General features: G+C 42.8%; 2 protein-coding genes across 4 annotated transcripts in view; both read right to left on the bottom strand.

Annotated features, from left to right (window-relative positions):
• Window positions 1-20,594, bottom strand: part of LOC135491529 (leucine-rich repeat serine/threonine-protein kinase 2-like) — a 101,308-nt gene that overhangs the window by 74,135 nt on the left and 6,579 nt on the right. For all 3 annotated transcript variants that reach the window (XM_064777487.1, XM_064777489.1, XM_064777488.1), the window contains 11 exons: window positions 14,152-14,446; window positions 10,182-10,282; window positions 8,374-8,421; window positions 7,671-7,750; window positions 6,860-6,948; window positions 6,091-6,225; window positions 5,058-5,189; window positions 4,292-4,426; window positions 3,043-3,162; window positions 2,107-2,207; window positions 1,606-1,691 (listed from right to left, as the gene is read on the bottom strand). In XM_064777487.1, coding sequence (XP_064633557.1) covers window positions 1,606-1,691; window positions 2,107-2,207; window positions 3,043-3,162; window positions 4,292-4,426; window positions 5,058-5,189; window positions 6,091-6,225; window positions 6,860-6,948; window positions 7,671-7,750; window positions 8,374-8,421; window positions 10,182-10,282; window positions 14,152-14,419 — 1,295 coding nt within the window. In that variant the 5' untranslated portion in view covers window positions 14,420-14,446. The remainder of the gene's footprint in view (window positions 1-1,605; window positions 1,692-2,106; window positions 2,208-3,042; window positions 3,163-4,291; window positions 4,427-5,057; window positions 5,190-6,090; window positions 6,226-6,859; window positions 6,949-7,670; window positions 7,751-8,373; window positions 8,422-10,181; window positions 10,283-14,151; window positions 14,447-20,594) is intronic.
• On the bottom strand, window positions 16,334-20,015 carry LOC135490994 (uncharacterized). The gene is made up of 6 exons (XM_064776607.1): window positions 19,778-20,015; window positions 19,406-19,689; window positions 18,936-19,263; window positions 18,108-18,823; window positions 17,082-17,945; window positions 16,334-16,948 (listed from the first exon to the last, which is right to left on the bottom strand). Exons 1-6 carry the CDS (start codon window positions 20,013-20,015, stop codon window positions 16,334-16,336), a joined length of 3,045 nt encoding a protein of 1,014 aa, XP_064632677.1.

The raw sequence follows: 20,594 nt of genomic DNA, 5'->3' as shown, positions 1-20,594 counted from the left end.
TGGCATTTTAACTTAGCCATGTTAGCATATAACAGTAGCAGTCGGGCAAATTACAGACCAATTTTCTGGTTCGTGTTGTCTGTGGTCAAGATTATACAGGCTTTCCTAGCAACAAGAGGCCCAAGGGCCTGGCGCTCAGCTGAAATATATGAACATGGAAAGTACCCGATAGATCTCTTTCAACCTCAGATTTGTCAATATATCAGGCAAACATACCAAAGTAAAAAGACTTTTAAATGGTGACAAATATGCCACTTATCAGTCAAATCTAAGTGCCTGAGCCAGGCTGACCTTGAAAAGTAGGTCAAATAGAAAGCCCATGTGATATCATGTAAAGGAGACTTATTGTACACCAACCATAAAATTCACGTCACTCTGGATACAGCAAAGGCTTTAAAATAGAAAAAAAAAACCAAGATGGCCGATCACCAAATTATTCAAAAAAGTAAAGAAAATGTATTTACAAGTGAAAAAAGTAAAAATTAAAAAAAAAAAAAAATTGACCCGAAGTGGGATTGGAACCCACAACCTTCAGAGTCATACAAGAGCGGGAAATTCAAATCAAGCTTAAACTAGGTCAACACAGATTTTGGCTCAGTAACGCCAACTGGTAGTATCAATCAAAACTACTCTTAGTAGTTTCAAGACCTACATGCATGCTGTCCTTTTCAACTTTATTTCAAGCTTCTATCTGCTTGAATAAAGCGCCAAAAAATTGTTTTGTGATTTAGGCTTTTTGCCCCCTGGTGGCCAAACTGTTAATCCTGCCGGACCCACACTTGGTCTATTCAGGAGTCCTGAAGGGTCTAAATGGCTTATAGGGAAAATCTATCGCCTATCCGCCATAGTTTTGAAACGTGCCTGTTTAACGGACAGACAGACAGACAGACAGACAGACAGACGGACATTCATTCTACCATTTACTCATATGAATAGCTCAGCTTGTCAGCTGAGCTAAAAATCGTCCTTTAGTTATAAGGCAATAATTTTATGGATTTCTGTCTGAAATTCTGCTTTCAAATAACCGGGGACATTTTGAACAAGGTTTTCACTCATGCCTTCCTGTTGTTTCTTTTTTCGGTTGGTACAATTTTCACTTTTGACAACGTTACTTCAACATGAAATAGAATTGCTAATAGAAAATACTGTGTAGATGCTGGCACCTGTAGAAAAGGCCTACATGTAGCTTAGGGATCATGTCCAAAGTCCGCACGCGAATATTCGCTGCGCGAGTCGGGGCGAAAATTCGAATATCGCCACACTCATTCGCCTCCAAATCGCTCCCTGCTTCGGCGATTCTATTATGATCAGGCAAAAAATTCTGACTGAATAAAAATCGCAGGCGAAAAAAATAATCGCGCCTAATTCGCTCTCACCAACCATCGGAACGAAGCGAATATTAGATGTGTTGTAGTATGCGAATTCCCACATCAGCTGATAGCAGACCGAACAATAAACACAAACTGGAATTCCCGGTCAACCTGACTCCAGTAATCATATACATCACATCTATCCACGAGGAGCTACACAAATTTGGCACAGAGGTTAGCGTTATCATTATATAAAAAGACAGGGCAAACTTCATTGGATAGAAACATAACTTACTGTTTATCCTCTGATGCGTCCCCGATTTGGCACTGCAGATGTGGCTTGAATTCAAGAAGCTTGCACAGGACATCTAGAGCCGCCGTCTGAAAGCCAAGAAAAACATGTTACATGACGTTGCAGAAGAAAAAATTGACATCGAACTTAACTCAAGATCCCTCAGACTTTAATTCAACACCAGAGAATCACTCAGAGGTGCCTGTGATATGAATTGTTTACCACTGCAATTCGCGATAAGTACCAAACCAGTTTGATTTCAGTGTTTATTGGAGCGACAAATATTGCCTGTCTGCAGTAGGCTTCACTAACCAGTGCTGCGGTGATATGTGATGGCTATCAAACCAGTTTGATTTCAGTGTTTATTGCAGCGACAAATATTGCCTGTCTGCAGTAAGCTTCACTAACCAGTGCTGCGGTGATATGTGATAGCTATCAAACCAGTTTAATTTCAGTGTTTATTGCAGCGACAAATATTGCCTGTCTGCAGTGCGCTTTACTTACCTGTACGTCAGGGTCCTCCCTGTGTTGTGATAAAGCCTGGAACACCTGCTTCAGCCACTGCCATTCTTCACAGTACGAGGTGTCCTCGAACACGAGTGCGGCTAAAAAAGATATCAGATATTGTCAGGGACGTACCTCTCAAACCATTTAAAGGGGAAATTATCTTTGGTAGATATCTCGCCAAAATGGTTTACAAATATTATGATGAGGTATTCTTCAACATACAACATACTTAACCAGAAAAAGGAACAGTGCATCGTGTAAGTTTAGAGATGTCCTGAAGCACTCAATCAAAACCTTCAATGCAAAGTTTTTCTGCTAATTCTTCTTCTTCTTCTTCTTCTTCAGCGTTCGCTCTGCACTTGGAGGGGTCATTCTCCTAGGAGTAATCCTCCTCCAAGGCGGGATGAGCGTATCCTGCGTGCCACTACGGTTAGGCGCCAATTGGGTTTATTGGCCTAGTGGTCCGACTTTGGCGAGATAGATAGGGTCCACGCAAGCTACTCATGTTTCTCACTTTGTGGGGTCTTAGTTTGCCCTGGCATAGACACCAGGTACAAGGAACCTCGGTTTTGAGACTCATTCGAAGGACTGTGAAGAGCCAGGAATTTTAGTTCCTTGAAAGCAACGCCGGTTCACCCAGACATACGATCATGGATTCTCCCCGGGATCGAACCCGAGCCCTATTGCGTGGTGGCCAGCAGTGTTAACCACTAGGCCATGAGGCTCCTTCTCCTTCAATTCTAATAACATGAATAAGGCACACTTGGAAGGCATTTTCATGATCCAACAATAACCTTGTTGTACGATGTCACATGCTTCAACAGGGAAAAACAAATTTGCACCAGAAAACAAAATGGCCGTTAAATGTCACAGAGATCCTACTCTTCGATGGTATGGATCTTGCGAGATGAATTGGTTCACAATAAATCTTACCTAGGCGACTGAACAGTTCAAATGATGCTGCTTGGACGGCCGGATGATTCAGAAACTTGATTGTCATCGTCAGGCAGTCCGTATGGAAGTTTTCCCCAACAAGATACCTCTGCACTTTCTCTGAAAAATCATCAAGGGGACACATAGCATGATACTCAGCTGAACAGATATACCTGTACCATACCTAAACATCCGACGCGGATGGCAGTCGAATGTAAACCCTGTAGCCCCCCTCCCTGGTCCAGCGATCGATGCTTAGATGATACGTGGCTTTTTTTTTTGAAGCCAGGATTCCACATCCTGGATTCTGAATGAAGTCTTCAGGTGTTCACGAGATTTTCCACAAACTTTTCACTGATTAAAAGTAAATTTTCTATCAAAATTGATGAAGAAGATGGCACTACACAGTTTTCGGACAGAAAGGTTGACATTCAGGTTGACACAATGTTGACAGTTGTTGACATTCTGTCAACGGTAGAAAAATATTTGCTCAGTACTTGACACGACTTCACCAGCAAATCAGTTGACCCTAGGCCATTAACTCTTTCGCTACAGTACACGGTATATACTGGGTCAAGGTCAACCCAACTTAAAAATCTGTGTCAAAATGCCGATTAAAATATGTAAGAATCGAGATAAGGTCGACCTACCATTTGGTGATTTTTTTGGTCAATGATAGCTCAATGACAGCCAGACGAACTGATGAGGAGAAAAGAGGCCAACTATAGGACACTTTAAAAAAAAAAAATCCTAACAGACTGACCAGCTTAGTCAGTGGTACCATGCACTTCCCAGACACGGAGGTTGGAAGATCCCCGGTCGGGACTAACTTTTTTAATTTTTTTGTGGGGGGGGGGCAGGGGTCAGTATTTTCTTTTGTTTTCACAGGAAACGTTCTTCTTTTGAAAAAGAGTGACATGGCTATGTAGCCAAGGGTTATTGCTACAATTTGATGCATAAAGCTTGACTTATTTCCACTAAATAACTGTTTTATGATTTCTTAGCTGAAAACGAAAAAAATGCCAAAACCCAGCAGTAGTGAAGGGCTTAGGGTATATGCCATGGTTGGTTTACATTGACTGCTTGCAAGACAAGTTAAGCAACTGTAGACAGGCAATTTTATGAAAGTGAACTCTGATAATCATCGATGCGATGAGCGATAAAAAATTGCAATATATGCTAAAAATATTGCTTATTTGCAGATATAATGGTCATTGATCTGCTTGATACTGACGAGAATCTACTGTACCTTCAGTGCTCAAGGTGCTGAGAAGCCCTGCTCCAGCTGCCCAAAGTTTAGTGTCACTTGAGAAGTGATTGACTTTCATCGACTTGACCACCAGCTGATGTAGTTCATCATTCACGAAGGGACTCTTATCGGAAGCTGGAAAGGAAGAGTAGCATTGAAGAGAATTGCGGTCGTTTCATCCCTAATCAATTAAAGAGTAAGTAGATAAGAGCCACACCGCTTTTAACCACTGTAGTCACAGCGAGCATTTAAAACGACCCAGAAATGTCTGAGCGGATATCAGGTCGTATATGACTTCTATGGACCCATTTGTGTTATGCTGGCCATTCCCCCCCAAAAAACGCACTGGTCCATGGAGGCCGCCATTTACAGCGTATGATGTCACAAAATTGTATGTTACGTCATATCAACCTCTATTGCGCCGAGGTGCGTATATTTCGCAAGTGCACGGCCCGTCGGTGATACAAGGACGTCCTTCTTGGATTTTACATGGTATGACGTCATTTTCCAAAACATGGCCGACGTATGTTTTTGGCGCCAAGATATTTGCCCCTTGAACGGCAAATTTAAATCCTTGATATAGATCATGAGGCAATATTTCAGCACAGAAATTTGGTCAGTTGTGATAAACCGAGTTAATGTCTCGTGGGTAAACCATATTCCCAATGATTTTAAAGGCTTTCTACTTACTCTTTAAAGTAATAGAATGACCCAAAATGTCCACATTTTGGGCAGTGAAAGAGTTAATCATGAGATTGCCTCTTACCTGTAACACACAGCAACCTAATGACATGACACACCTCTATGACAACCTCAGACTTCTTGAGGTGTTTCTTCAATGCCTGGATGATGAGATCATATTCTTTATTTTTCAGCAACTTGCTCTTCTCAACATCGTCTGAAGTGAAATGGAAACGAATCTAGGATTGAGCACAAATATGTCTGCCAGTTGGTAGGAGTATCGAGATCATGCCCAAAATCAACAGGGCACCTCCCCAACCCCACTCTATCACATCGAACAAACTTCTCTCTACAGGGTGGCCCAGAATTATTTTCCTTTGGACAATAGAATTCTATTGTGTATCCATTGTGTGAGGGAAAATAATTCTGGGCCACCCTGTAGTTAGTCTAAGCCCAGTTGTTTATCTGATTAAGATTACATTTATATTATTATTAGTATTATTATCATTATTATTATTATTATTATTATTATTATTATTATTATTATTACATTACTAAAGGGACAATATAGGCAGCTGCTAGGCAGGCAAGATAAAGTTACACAAAGTCGCCAATAGGGGTCTCTCACATCTCACAGTATGTCGAATTGATTCACGCTTGTATGAGGAATATATTGAGCGCAGAATATGACATGACCCAGGGCCCTCACTGTGTATATTAGTCACCTGGAGATGGCCAAATTAGCCCGTCTGCTCCTGCCTATAGTCCCCCTTTGATGCGAATACAAGTTTTTTGGGCTGTTTTTACAGTATTACCAGAAATCAGCAATTCTGCATTTATTTACAGTTCCTGTGTTTTCACCCAAACTGAAACTCATATCAAGGTCCATAGTTGCGAAACTATTGATTCCATCACATGGTGTCATTGAAAACCCAATAAATATATATCTTTGGAATTCACTCATGGGAAATTCCAAAAACATATCTTTATCGGGTTTTCAATGACACCATGTGATGGAATCAATAGTTTCACAACTATGGAGCTTTGAATATGAGATTGCGAAAGGGAAATATCCCCAAAACATGCTTGAACCAGAAATGGTTAAGAGATACTCGTACCTGCAGAAAGTAGCTGTGCGAGTGTATGGCAACATGTTTTCTGGATGTCGGCATTATCCTGATAGGTTGTCATGGTAACAATCACATGACCAAGGACATCATGGTCAAGAGAAAGGAGCACCTTGCCGCCAAGATCTGTAAAGGAAAAGCAGGAGCTTTTTAACCCTTTTGCTGCAGCCACGATTCAGAGTGTGCGGCACAAAATAGGACTTTCGAAAGCAACAACCTGAAATATCTCATTGACATTTCTAAACCTAAATTTATGGTGGCCACCAGTGGTATTTCACATATAAGACCCATCACAGCAAAACCAGGCGCAAGTTGCTCCGAGCTTGGCAGGTTGAGACGGACTGTTTGTTCATTTCACTGTTGTCTACCTTTTGTGAAATATGAGCACATCAATTTCTTCCATTATCTCCTGGTGTCATTTAGGCTCATCTTCTGTGTGACAAGTGCCTGGTTTTGCTGTGACTGGCCACATATGTGACCCACCAAAGCAAAATGGGCGGCATGTCGCACAGAAGATGAGCCTAAAATGACACCAGGACATAATAGAAGAAATTGCCACACTCAGATTTCCCAAAAGGCAGACAATAGTGAAATGAACAACCAGTCCGTCTCAACCTGTCAAGCTCGAAGCGACATGCGACTCATTTTGCTGGGGTGGGTCACATGCCATGACAACCACACTTTCCTTGTCAAGAAGAGTCATACGGTTATTGGCAAAATTTAACCCTAACTTGTGAATTCATGCAGTGTGAATTTGTACCTGAGCTGGCGAAGTTTCCAAGAGTCTCCAAGCCAGTAATCTGGACTGCTAATTCATGGGGATGACAGTACATTGTCTTCATGATCAACCTGGGGAAAAAATAAAGAGCCTTGTTGAGATACTTTATGATTAATCCTATTCACCAGACAACTCCAAACCACAAAGATCTATACTGGTGAAAGAACACAATGGGCATTCAAGACAGGCAATTTTTATCGCAAAGATGTGCAATAATTACCACTGTGACGAGCGATAAAAGGATTGCTTGTCAGGAAACAAAATCGGTAACACCTTGGTTTTTTGCTTATCCCTGATCACAGAGATGACCAATTCTTGTCGCATATGTAATGGACGAATTCAAAAAAAATTGTTTTGGCACTGACCAGTCATGCATTTCACCTTGAACTAAGGATCGCCGTGTCGCTAGGCATAAGTCGGCTTAGGCCTTCTGACATGTTCTGAGTGTGTGCATTTGATTTCTTTTGGCACTGATTCATCTTCTTCGAATTCGTCTATTCTTATTGCATATGGACAAAAAGGGATTGGCTTGCTCACGAATATTTTATATGGATTAACTAACAACCCTATAATGAATTATTTTATCTACATTAAAACTCAGTTTGTTGGTTGTGGAATGGTAATTATGGGACATGAACATCCCAGACAAAGATAAGTGTATGTATGTGTACTCCCTCACAAACACCTCGATATAACGAACGTGTTGCTCGACTCCCAAAATGTTCATTATAGAGAGGCTGCACTGGTCAATTGCCACTTGTCCACAGCCTCACATTTGGTAGTTTTCACTTACGTTGGAGCTTCACTTTTGACAACAGACTTGCCGAGTCTTTTACTCAGCTGTACAAGTTTGGAAAGCAGAGCACAGCCAACCTGGAAAATACATAGTTTTTATGAGGTCACTTGGCCAGGATATTGAAGAAGTTTGAAATGTCCTAGGATAGATTGTCTGGGAAACAAAGGATTCTACCATACGCTTTAATCTCTAAGCTATTGCAGTCATGGTCTCTATAGAACCATGTGCCATAATACGTCAAAATACCATAGGGCTTAGACAGTTTTTCCAGGGGGACATTTTCTACACCAACACTAAATGAAGTTAAAACAAGGGTTCCAACACGGTTATGCCTCTGGGATGAGTCAGAAAACGTAATCTATCAATCAACACACTATCAATCAACACACTACTGTATTTGCGCAGATTTGAGGGAGCATATCAGTGGCTTCTTCCACATGGATCTCATGTCAGCCCAGCTCAGCAATATCTCAAGATGTACTCCACCTTTTGATAATGACAAAGCAAGGGTAATACAATGGAACCTCCCTTAGCGGACACCTCTCTATAAAGGACAACCTCTCTATTAAGGACACTAGTTTTGGTCCCAAATTGGTTGTTTCCATTAATTTCGACCTCTCTTATCAGGACACCTCTCTATTAAGGACAGCATTTGTCAGTCCCAAGGGTGTCCTTAATAGAGAGGTTCTACTGTATTTACCTGAAATGACTGCAGCCAAAATGATTTACAGTTGTCATCTTTATTCTCCTGGAAAACGAAAAAAACAACAGATTTACAGCAATTTTGAATGAAATGGTCCATAGACCTTGTGCTCAACAAGTGTGTTATTCTTGAGTGGTACTCCCACAGCAAAATGATGGTATAACAGTATAAGTAGGCTGTTTGTAGCCTCTTTGGCCTTATAAAATGTAGGTCATGATTTTTTTGCAGGCAGACAGTTTAAAGCCTGTTTATTTAGGTATATAACAGATTAAAAAAATTCTATAATCCTATAGCTAGGATTTCTAGAGACATAGCCATACAAGGTCTTATGACGTTGACCCACATCGACCTGATAAAGTCAAGGGTACAACATGAGATACAAGATCAAATGTTATTGAAGTTCACAAAGGTGGTCATAGTTATGCAATTTGAGTAAAAGGTTAGGCCAAATACAAAAAATTCCTGGTTTATCATCAGTAACTTTTCAAAAATTTATTGAGGCATGAGATTTTTATTTGTTTTTTTTAAATTTTATTTTATAAAGGGACATTAAAATACAAAAAAGATGAATGCTTTGTTTTCTAACCTTATATGAAAAAAATACATTTTATTTTATATCTTATAAAAGGACATTAAAATACAAAAAAGATGAATGCTTGGTTTTTTAACCTATATAGAAATACATTTTATTTTATATCTTATAAAGGGACATCAAAATACAAATAAGGTGAATGTTTTGTTTTTTAACCTGTATAGAAATACATTTTATTTTATATCTTATAAAGGGACATCAAAATACAAATAAGGTGAATGCTTTCTTTTTTAACCTATATAGAAATACATTTTACAATATCGGACGTCAAAACATTGCACTCCGGATTTGATATTTTAAAATTTTTCATTTCGTTGATTGTGTGTGTCCCGTCTCTGTTTTATACACAGCCCTGGATGATGGCAGGATGAATGTATGGTTGTTTTATTTGGTGCTAGATGCCACTACCGGCAACAGGGTTCGTTCAGGCATAGGTAATCAGTGGTAAATGGATGTATTTTCGGATTTTTTCAGTAAAAAAAAAAATTGCATGCGGCACCATTTTTGAATGCAGGCGCTGATGATAAACCGGGAATTTGTTTTATTTGGCCTTAATTGAAAACAGATCAACGATGAGCTAGGGAGCCATCACACTTCTTAAGTTTTAAGTTTTGGCCCCCTGGTGGCTAGGCCAAGAATCAGATCAGACCAAAATTTGGCTCTTGTGGTTATCTGACAAAGGGATTCTGTTCCATTTCTGAAAATATGTAGTTTCGTGCAGAAAAGCACACATTTATGCATTGCCTTGTTGATTTCAAAGATGATTTTTCAATTCGCTCTGTCAACTGAACTTTGATTAAACAGATTAAACAAGACATCGCCTCATGCATGTAAAATGCTGTAGGCCTACGTTAGGGGCTAAAGTATTTTAATATTCGACCATGCAAGCACTGTTCGATCGAGGAGGGTACTCGTTGATCAAACTGTGCAAAACACAATGATGAGAACAGACTGAGTACGTAGGGGAATAGCTTGATCAGGCCAAGATTATTCAATCTTGGATCCTTGGCCGAGTGATCCTTGCCTGACTCAGGTAAGGTCTTGGTTATAGTTCTTTAACATAACATTCACACAGTTATGCTGCTATCATTGTTAAACATTGAAAATGCAAATATTTCCACTGTTTATGTGGACATGTATGGTGGAAAGCATGTTTCAAGGTGTGGGCCATCATATTTGTTTTTGCAGACTCGGTTATCGGCATCCTACTCACCCCTGGAATCTTTTGGTCAATTAAGAAGGACAAGAGACATTTCATTCCCTCCAGAATATCTTCATGGACCCTTTGATCCTCCATCAAATGAAGGGCATCCTCTGAAATACGAAAACTCTGAAATCACTAATTTTGCCAGGTTCATTGTTTCCTGAATTAGAATCTGGAGGTTTCCCTGCAATTATGTAAACACACACTGAATATAACTTTCAATGATGCTGGTGTAGACCTATATCGAAACACTATGCAAGCCAATTTTCATAGCACTGTGCTAAAGACCATGGTTGTTTGTAATTGCTAGCAGGACACATGTAAACAATGTAGACAACTTAACCATGCCTTTGATTTAAAGTGATACTATGATGTGATTTACAACTTTGCGGAAATACACCCGTTTTTAATTGTTGATCACAAATGTAAAGCTCAAATTTTCCATTTTTGATAAGATTTATTATAAAATCACTGAATGTAAACCACCGCGACTGCGAAAATGTCCATGTTGTGACGTCATCAACGAAAACGGCATCGAAGCGAGCCGTCCGGGCGGGATTAAACCATCAATTTCTAGAAAATGTGCATTTCGATTCGAAAACCTTACCGATTTATGAGAAAGTGACGTAGTCATTTGTCAAAAACAGCTAAAACATTATATGGTGAAATTTGACACGAGTTACCCCTTAAACAAATTCAACCAGATCATAACATAACTGTGCATGCTGCACGTCCCAGATGAAGAAGAAACCTTTCCTCTTTTACTAGAGTTAAAACGATTGCAACAAATATCACAGTTCATTAGCGATCAGATGACTATTTGAATGTCATTGTTATTTTGATGCAGTTTTCAGCAGGCTAGTAGTAAGATTAAATCAGGGTCTGCTTATTTTGCCTGAGTGTTAAAGGCCTATGTTGTTTGTGTTCATTGTGGCTGAGGTAAACATAAATAAACATTGCGGTAGTGAAGTTACATCCAACTTACCTCGACGCGAGTCCATGTCATAAAATTTTCTAAGTTCTGATAATACCGTAATATAGTAGGGGTAGCAAAATAATAGATGGAACAGCTTGTATTACCTGAACGAATGGTGGTATCTTGTAGGCCTTCAATCAGCCCCTCAATCAATCGAATGATGTAAGGCCTAGAAATGTCTGGGGCATGACACGCGCCTGATCAAGGCCCACACTGCAAAATTTGTTTTCCAAACGAAGACGAATAATCTGCTTTTAAATTATTTTGGTTCTTGGCTCATGCTGTTTAAATACGGCGATGGACGAGGCGGGGGCACCGCAAGGCGACGGCTTCAGGCATACTCCTTACAGCAAAAAATCGATTATTTGGATGAATATTGGTTAGCTCATTTAGAAGGGCTGGAACATGGGCAGACACAAACTCATTTTGCAAGATTCCGAAATATTCGGGCGCCGACATTTCGGGACTGGATAAGAAACGAAGATGACATTAGAACTGAGTTTGTAGAGGGTCAACGACGACGATGACGAATGAGAAGATACCGGCAACTCGGCAATGGTAAGCAATCAATTTCCACAGGCTAAAGGAAACCTATCGCGAAACGCTTGTAAAAATGTGGAGTTTTGAACGGCCTGGTTAAAACCTAAGGTGGGAATAAGCTTCCATTCTTAAAATTTAGCAGTTTCGAGTTCCCCCGGGTCGTGAGCTGGCATCAAGGTAACATTGCATATCGTGCATAACATTACTGACTCCAGTCAATGAACTGCATAATCACCTATTTAGTTATTTTTACAACGTTAAATAAAGATTTTGATCTCTTTAAGCATAAACTATTTGCTTGTTCACTGAAAAGTCTTATGATTGTATACAGCTGATAATTAGGCCATTGTTTGTGCTTAAAGTTTTCTGGCCCGAGGTGGAAGATTCTCTAGCAGACTGGTATCAAAATAGAAGGACGCTGGGTTTTCCCGCAGCTGGGCAAGATCTCACAGGACAAGCAATGAGAGAATTTCGTCAGTGGATCGGAGAATTGCCAGATGGAGATATGGAACCTTTACAGAGGGACCGCCCCCATAGACTGGACTTTAGGGCATCACAGTCATGGCTGAAAGGATTCATGCAAAGGTGAATCATATTAATGTATTACGTTTCTATTGTTCGTTGACCCTAACGGCGTCGTCCCATTTCTATCGAAGAACGCAGGCACAGTACCATTCACTTTCGGTCCGTGTAATAGACATGCTTATTTCATTTCAGGCATCGAATAAGTTACAGGCGCGCCACAAAGGACTCCAAAAAGATACCACCGAATGCTGCAGAACTTGTTAAAGCATTTCAGAGACAAGTTGCAGACACGTTACGAGAACAGAACATTCAACCAGATCATCTTTTCAATATGAATCAAACGTTCGTCCGTTATGACTTTCCTCTGAACTACTCGATGGACAACAAAGGAAACCGCGACAGCGATATCCCATCTTCCAGGGGCAACCCGAAAGAAGGATGTACAGTCACTTTACTGATTGCGGCTGATGGAAGGAAAGGAATTGCCGAGATTAATTTCCCTAGACTAATTCTGCACGGACGTGTTATGCAAGAACTGAGGGAGCATGCACCCGAAAACGTTAGGGTAAGTCATATCAACACAAAATCCTACTAGGTACAAATCCGCTCTTTCCTTGTGCCTATTGGAGAAGTAACTGAGAAAGTTGTAATCTAGTAAAACTTTTTAGATTTCCGTCGATGAAGAACTGAACATTTTGCATATTTCTCTTCAGTTAACATCCAGCCGAAATGGATGGGCTAGAATCGAATCGTTAGTTCAATGGGCTGAAACAGTGCTCACCGACTTCGTTGATGGAGCTGCATTTTTGCTAGTTGTGGACCGGTATCCCGCTCACCTTAATGGACTGTTTCGAGAAGCAGTAGAGAACTTGTGTGGCGGCATGGACTTTGTTCCCGGAGGTTGTACTTCGCGTGTCCAACCACTGGATTTAACAATCATGTATGCTTTTAAAACGAGACTGAGGGCGATCTGCAAGGCGTGGAAAGTAGGAAATACGGACGATGACGGAAACTGTCCGCCTATATCGCATAGAGAAGTTGTAAGAATGATTGGACTAGCGTGGGAGAGAATTGTTGATCAGGCAGTGCGTGTTGCCTGGCGTGTAAGTGGCCTTGTGGCAGAACATGCTAATATCGGTATCAATGACCTAGTTATTGAAGATGAAGAGCAAGTTGATGGTTTAGAGTTACTTTCTGACCCCGAATATGACGAGTAGTCTGCTCAGTACATGTTAAATGATTTCGTTACCGTACATTGTGTTTGAATAAAAGGTTAATAGTGTATTACAGAATAAAGTAATCCCACTACAAATTGTGGCTTACGGTTATTCACTATAATTATTTCATCTAGTCGTCCTAATACCCAAGCCTCGTAACTAAAGCTTTTACGATCGTTTACGATTATTATACCCCTCAATCTAGCGCGCTGGACAAGTTAAAGTCCTGCCCCATAGAAATGTCTAGCCTTTACATCATTCTATTGAGGGACTAAAGGCCTACAAAAGGCAGGCCCATGAAAACCACCATTAGGTAATACAAGCTGTTCGATCTACCATGCTACCCCTACTACATTACGGTATTATTAGAACTCAGAAAAATGTTTATGACATGGACTCGCGTCAAGGTAAGTTGGATTCTCCCGTATTATGCTCACAAATTCGCTGAATCTCGTTATTCAGAGAATTACAACCCACCACGGCAAAATGAGTCGCATGTCGCACAGAAGATGAGCCTAAAATGACACCTGGACATAATAGAATAAACTGATATACTACTTAGATTTCACAAAAGGCAGACAATAGTGAAATGAACAACCAGTCCGTCTCAACCTGTCAAGCTCGAAGCGACATGCGACTTTTTTTGCCATGGCGGGTCACAATTAATTATCAATCTACAGGATGTTGCAGTATTAAAGGAAAGCATCCAGTCAGCACTCACCATTGTCTGCAAGCTCAGCCAGTTCTGTCATGGCATCCTGTATTGTCTTGGCATCATAGGCCTGGTGCAATGCCTGCATCGCATGCATTGTCTCCTGTACGGCAATCGGCAGCGTTGCCTCCTCTGATGTCACATGGGCAAGAAACTCACGCTCGTATTCTGACATTTCACTATTACTATTGAGGCTTTGTTCGGACGCTATTCGAGAATTAGCAAAGACGAGATAGAATTCATCTTCAGGGTCAGTTCCTTCGGCATCAGCACTCATCGTAAGGGAGGTTCTTCAGAGTTGCGACTAAAAAAATTGGAATACATGTGTGGGATCAGACAAATAACAACATCATAAACTAACTGGATTTAATCACCTTCTTCATCTACATATTCTGGCCGTGTGTTGACAGGGATTCTTTGGTGCTCGTAACACGAATTTCTGCTTCTTTTTATTGAAAATTTTCTGATCCGCCAGAAATTCGCACCCGGCTGTAACACATAGTTTAAAAAACAAATGACTGTAACACTTTTTAGATGAAACGGAAAACGGCGGCCACATACTCCCCCCATGGGAGACCAAAGCTCAAAGGTCGAACCATACACTTAAAAGCCGTTCAGTAGGTCTATCACTGATGCCCAATGCCAGTCCAATTCACATACTGTTCAACTTCAAGTAATAATACGGAACCAAACTAAGAACTATTAAACACACGCGCGCACACCAAACTTACTTGTCCAAAGATAACTATGAAGAACTGCAGATCGCGTATTTCATATCCCGTATCAAGTTATGTCCTCCACTATGAATCGCGCACAACTAAAGCGTTTTTGTAACTATAATCCAATTGTCCTTGTATTTGTCTATATAGCGACAACAAGATTGTTCTATAATCCTTGTACGTTATCCACGTATTAACTCAATAATCCTCGTATACAATAGATTATCTTTGATGCAAACTCCCTCTCACCAACGCGAGTTGTCGAGCTGTTACAGACTCTAATCCATGAACAGCTCCGCTCAGTCACTCTCCTCGAGAAGGCACAGCTTGTGCACAGGACGTTTGAGATGGTTGTCTCCCCTTTTGACCTCTACGACTCGGACAGACCCATCATCCAGGAAAAACAGCAGACACTAATCCCATTGGCCAGTGGCCCCTGGTCTTGTCGTCATCGGGTACCAATAGCAAGTCCCCGACCTTCAGGTTACGCTGCTCAAACTGCCACTTGGACCTTTCTTGCAAGGTCGCCAGGTATTCTTTGATGAACCTCTTCCAAAAATGGTTGGCTAAAATTTGCGACTGTCTCCACCTTTTCCTGTGCAGCTGGTCAGTGTCGTGAAACTCTCCTGGAGGTAACGCAACAGCTCGTCTTTGCATGAGGAAATGATTAGGAGTCAGGACCTCATCGTCACTTGGATCCTCACTTGATTTGCAAAGCGGTCGGCTATTCAGAGTTGCCTCGACTTCAACTAGCGCTGTATGCAGGACTTCATCCACGACCAAACTCTGCCCAAGGCAGTAAGGGCAAGTTTCACTGACCGCACCAAGCGCTCCCACACACCGGACTGATATGGTGCTACTGGCGGCTGGAAGTGCCATTGAATACCCTTCTGCGACAGCTCTCGTTCTATCTGATGCCGATTCCATTCTGCTAAAGCTTCCTTCAGTTCCCGTTGTCCCCCAACAAAATTGGTGCCGTTATCTGACCAAATGTCTGTAGGCTGTCGTCGCGGGCTAGTAAATCGTCTAAGGGCGTTCAGGAACGAGCTAGTGTCGAGAGATTCAGCAACTTCTAGATGCACGGCCCGAGTGTTGAGACAAGTAAACAACACACCCCACCTCTTCACCTGTGACCTCCCACATTTGACAAGCATAGGGCCAAAGTAATCAGTACCAGTTCTTGTGAATGGCGGGTCATAAACTGCAAGTCGAAAATCAGGTAGCTTAGCCATCACTTGGATCATCTTCTTAGCATGTCTCTTCCGGCATCCAATGCACGACCGCAACATCGACCTGACCTTGGACCTGATCTTCGGAATCCAAAATCGCTCACGCAGTCTCGCTAACACATGCTCTTGGCCCGCATGCGCAGTGTCCTGATGGAAGTGGAGGACCAACATTTCTGCAGCACGGTTAGTCTTCGGTAGAATAATCGGGTGTTTGCTGTCCTCTGATATTGGAGCAAGAGCAAGTCAACCTCCTACTCGCAATATCCCATCGATCAACACAGGTCTCAGCTTCTTAAATGGGCTAGTGTTTTTCACTCTTCCGCACCTCTGCAAGTCTGCGATTTCCTCAGCATATTCGGACCCTTGCACGTACTTGATGACTGCAAGCTCAGCACCTTTCAGCTCTTCTGTTGTAATCTCTCTGCGCACCTTGGACTTGTCTTTAAGGTACCCAACAAACTTCCTCAGTATGGCAACTAGTCGCAACAGCTTGTTCCATGAAGAGTACCGATGAATCAGACGGTCAACCAGAGGTCTGCCATTTACTACTTGGGGTCTATCTCCAACAGCAATCACTCCGACTAGCTTCTCCTGCTTTATCTCAGGATCATCTTCTGGTAGAGCTGATACTTCTGCGTTGGGCCAGCAGCACTCTGCTTGCCATAAGAAATCTGGCCCTCGGAACCACTGTTCACTCTTCTTGAAGCTCTTGACTGATTGGCCTCGAGAGGCCAGGTCTGCCAGGTTAAGTTTTTTCTCTGGCACGTGGTGCCACTGCTCAGGCGTTGACGAGTCACGTATCTCACCCACGCGATTGGCCACGTATGTCTTGAACCTTCTTTCCCTGCTACGGACATACTGTAGAGTAATGTTGGAGTCGGTCCAGAAATATACTTGATCCACTTGAAGGTCCAGTTCTCTTCGGATAAAGCCATCCACCCTAGCTGCAACCACTGCGGCCTGGAGCTCGAGCCGAGGGATTGATACGAACTGACTTGGGGCAGTTCTTGTCTTGGCCATCACAAACGCGCACTCCACTGATCCATCTTCGTACACCTTCCTCAAGTAAGATACAGTGCCGTAGCCAATCTCCGAAGTGTCGGAAAGTGGTGGAGTCGTAACGTCCCTCGCTCTCTGAGGTGAAGTACCATCTTGGGACTCTAATCTCAGTCAGACCAGCAAGACTTAATTTCAAAACTTCCCAGGCCTTCAACAAATCTTCTGGTAGTTCGTCATCCCAGGCTAACTTTAACTTGCAGCTCATTTGAAGGATCCTCTTTGCAACAAGAGTAACCAGTCCAACGAGGCCGAGTGGGTCGTAGAGGGAACTCACTGCGGCAAGACACTCTCTTCGTGTGTTGCTTTTGGTACCGGTCTTACTTATTCCTGTCACCTGCAATCCTAACGTGTCTTCACCGACGTTCCATCCAACTCCCAATGCTCTCTCTTCGTTTTGCGACTCCATGCTCAAGTCCACAAAACCAGACGCCTGGACTTCTCCAGGTAAAGCCTTCAAAAACTCCTTAGAGTTAGACATAAACTTTGTCAGCTTAAAACCTCCCTTTGCCAGAAGTTCAATCAACTGCAAGGCCAGTAGGATTGCCAAACTTGCCACAGCAACCGACTTTAAAAAGTCATCGACATAAAAGCTTCGGTAGATAGCCTCTGCAACTCTTGGGTCGAATTGGGCTTTGTGATCATCAGCACATCTTCGCATACCATATGTACATACACTTGGGCTATCGGCGGCTCCAAAGATATGGCTGGTCATCTGGCAAGCAACTGGGGGCTTATTGAGTCCATTCCTCCACCATAAAAACCGCAAGGCATCGCAGTCGTCAGACGGAACCTTAAACTGCAGGAACATCGCTTCAACGTCAGCGATCACGGCCACCTGGTGTTCTCAAAACCTTAGCAGTACTCCAACCAAGTTGTTCGTCTGATCCGGCCCCTGCAATAACTGGTCGTTTAATGAAGTTCCCTGGTAGCTGGCGGCTGCGTCAAAAACCACGCGTACCTTTCCAGGCGTGTTGATGTTTACTACCCCATGATGGGGCAGATACCAGGTTTTCGGGCCTGCTTCCTCTGCTTCCATCACTCTTGCATAGCCCTTGTCGAAGTAAACATCCATGGCTTGGCAATATTTCTCAGCAAATGCCGTGTCCCGTTGAAAGCGTCGCTTAATTCCCTCGAGTCTCTTCTCGGCTACAACCCTGTTGTCAGCCAAAGCAGGCGGTTCATTTCTCCACAAAAGCCCAATCTTGTAATGACCATTCACCAACTTAGTCCCCTTATCGAGTAAGTCTAGCGCACGGTGATCTTCGACAGACACCATCTTTATGTCTTCACAGACAAACTCATGCCTTTCAGTCTGCCAAAGGATCAACTTCTGGTTGTATTGGCTGATTTCAATCTTCTCAGATTTGCCTTTGGTCGCACTAGATGACTCAACTTCCAGAGTTCCACCAGATTTGCCTTTGGTCACAATAGATGACTCATCAATCTGTTGATCCAAACCCCTGTTTGATATCGTCAGATTAGCATCAACTGTTGACCCCGAGCCATCATGGGTGGGCCCTGCCACACACCAGGCTAATGGTGTTCTAACTGCATATGGTTCGACTTGATGGTCAGTTCCGTAATGACCTTCCAGGATTGTGTGTGCTCTAGGTACATCTTCTCCAATCAAAATCGACACGGCTTCCTTATCCACAGGCGTTGACAAATCAAGATCTTTAAGATGATCCCACTCGCAGATCAAAGGTGTTTGGATGATATCGCCGATCTATGTGGAGATTCTCAACGATGTTTGCTCTTCTTACTGGAATTAGCGGCTCAATCATACCAACGGGCTTCAGCATACACTCGCAGACTGCGACTTCTTGGTCCTGACCGGTTGCCAACACTGTATTGATGCTGATGGTTTCCGGTGCTCCCTTTATTCCCAACTTGTCTGCCACTCGTTGAGTCATCAACGTTGCGCTGGCTCCAGAGTCCAACAGGCCCAAAGTGGTGATTGACTTCCCATTGTCAGCAGCTATCTGGACTGGAATCACTTTCAACAGCACCATCTGTCTCGGCTTAGATGGGACCAATGATCCCACATGCACCGACTGGCTCCTTTCATCAGCTTTTACGGCGGATGACAAGTTCTTGGCGACTGGTTTCTGCTCCTGTGGTTAAGCTCTCAAGCTCTCAGTGTAGAAGCGTATTATGTCTCTTTCTGCATCCATCTCTCTGGCAAGTCTGTGGCTGGTCGCAATCCTTGATAAGGTGGTGCCCAAGACAACTATAGCAAAGTTGGTGCTGCCTTACCATCTTCCTCCGAAATTCTATGTCTTTGGCCATGAAACCTGGACAATCCTTAACTCCATGAAGTGCCTTGCAGTGTGCACAACTACCATTGGCAGCATTGGCAAAGTTCTTCTGCGTCGTCTTTGCTTCAAACTTTGGCTTGCTTACTATTTGTGTAGAGAGGGTTGTCAGCGGCCTTGCCTTCGCATCAAAACTCTTCTTCGGGGCTATTGGCTTGTTTCCCTTGTTTTCCAAACTAGCATTAACGGCGTATACAGCATGGTTGGCAATCTTTGCCGATTTGCCTACAAATTCAACCATGTCCCGCAGTTTGCAAACAATCTTTAGTCTCTAACTCCATCACCTTCTTCACCCACTGTGTCTGCCAATTACCCGGCAGTCTATCAAAGATTGAGCGGAGTGTCGTCTGCGTGTTGGCTTCCACGAGTAGCTCTTGGTCTTGAAGAGTGTGGTATGTCGAGTTCAGCAAGTCTGCAAATTCAAGCAAGCCCTTCCTATTCTGGAATGTCAGCCTTGGACCCTTTGTCACTCTATCGATGCAGGACTTCACTACCTGGAAGGGGCGACCGAACCTCTCCTTCAACGTAGACATGGCCGTCATGTAACCCATGTCAGTTCCTTCACAGTGACTGATAGCCTTCCTTGCCTCTCCTTTGGTACTCATAACCAACTGAGACAGCTTGAAACTATCAGAAAAGGGCTTTGACGCAACCCTATCCCGAAAAGACTTCATAACTTAGAGAAGTCTGCTGGTGAACCATCAAATGTCAAAGGCGGTGGGGCTGGCAGTTCAGAATGTGAGGTGATTCTTTCCAGAGTACTTGTTATCGCAAGGTTGATGTTCTCTGCATTGGTCTGCGGCTGTCCAGGCTGCATTACTCCATAAGTTGGTTGGGCTGGAACTCCAAAACGATCTTCCCTCCCCCCATTCACACCAAAGGGAGCTAAAACACGACTGAGTTGAACTCCAGGGTTAAGTGGTTAAGTGGTTCAGTTCTACGAGCAAGCAGTGGTCCTTCTTTCCAACCGTTTACACCAAGTGGGACAGCAGACTGATTATAGGAGCACCCTGTATCTATCAGTGCTTGTCCTGGCCTAAAAACTGGCTGACAGTAATGATCTCCAAAGTAAGGCGATTGCGGCTGTGCACCAACAGCAAAATTACTGTGCCCATGTCCATCTTGAGGCG

Source organism: Lineus longissimus, chromosome 7, assembly GCF_910592395.1.
Source record: "Lineus longissimus chromosome 7, tnLinLong1.2, whole genome shotgun sequence".
Taxonomy (NCBI): domain Eukaryota; kingdom Metazoa; phylum Nemertea; class Pilidiophora; order Heteronemertea; family Lineidae; genus Lineus; species Lineus longissimus.
The sequence above is the reverse complement of the archived record's forward strand: the minus strand, read 5'-3'. Positions and strand labels throughout refer to the sequence as shown.

Excerpts from the sequence above, each read along its gene's own strand:
- LOC135490994 (XM_064776607.1), bottom strand. The coding sequence starts at position 20,015 with ATGGGTTACATGACGGCCATGTCTACGTTGAAGGAGAGGTTCGGTCGC. Across the intron at positions 18,824-18,935 it reads GTGTATGCTGAAGCCCGTTG|ATCTTGATTTGTCAACGCCT; the intron begins GTATGATTGAGC and ends ATCATCTTAAAG. Across the intron at positions 17,946-18,107 it reads ACATCAACACGCCTGGAAAG|TTTAAGGTTCCGTCTGACGA; the intron begins GTACGCGTGGTT and ends ATGTTCCTGCAG.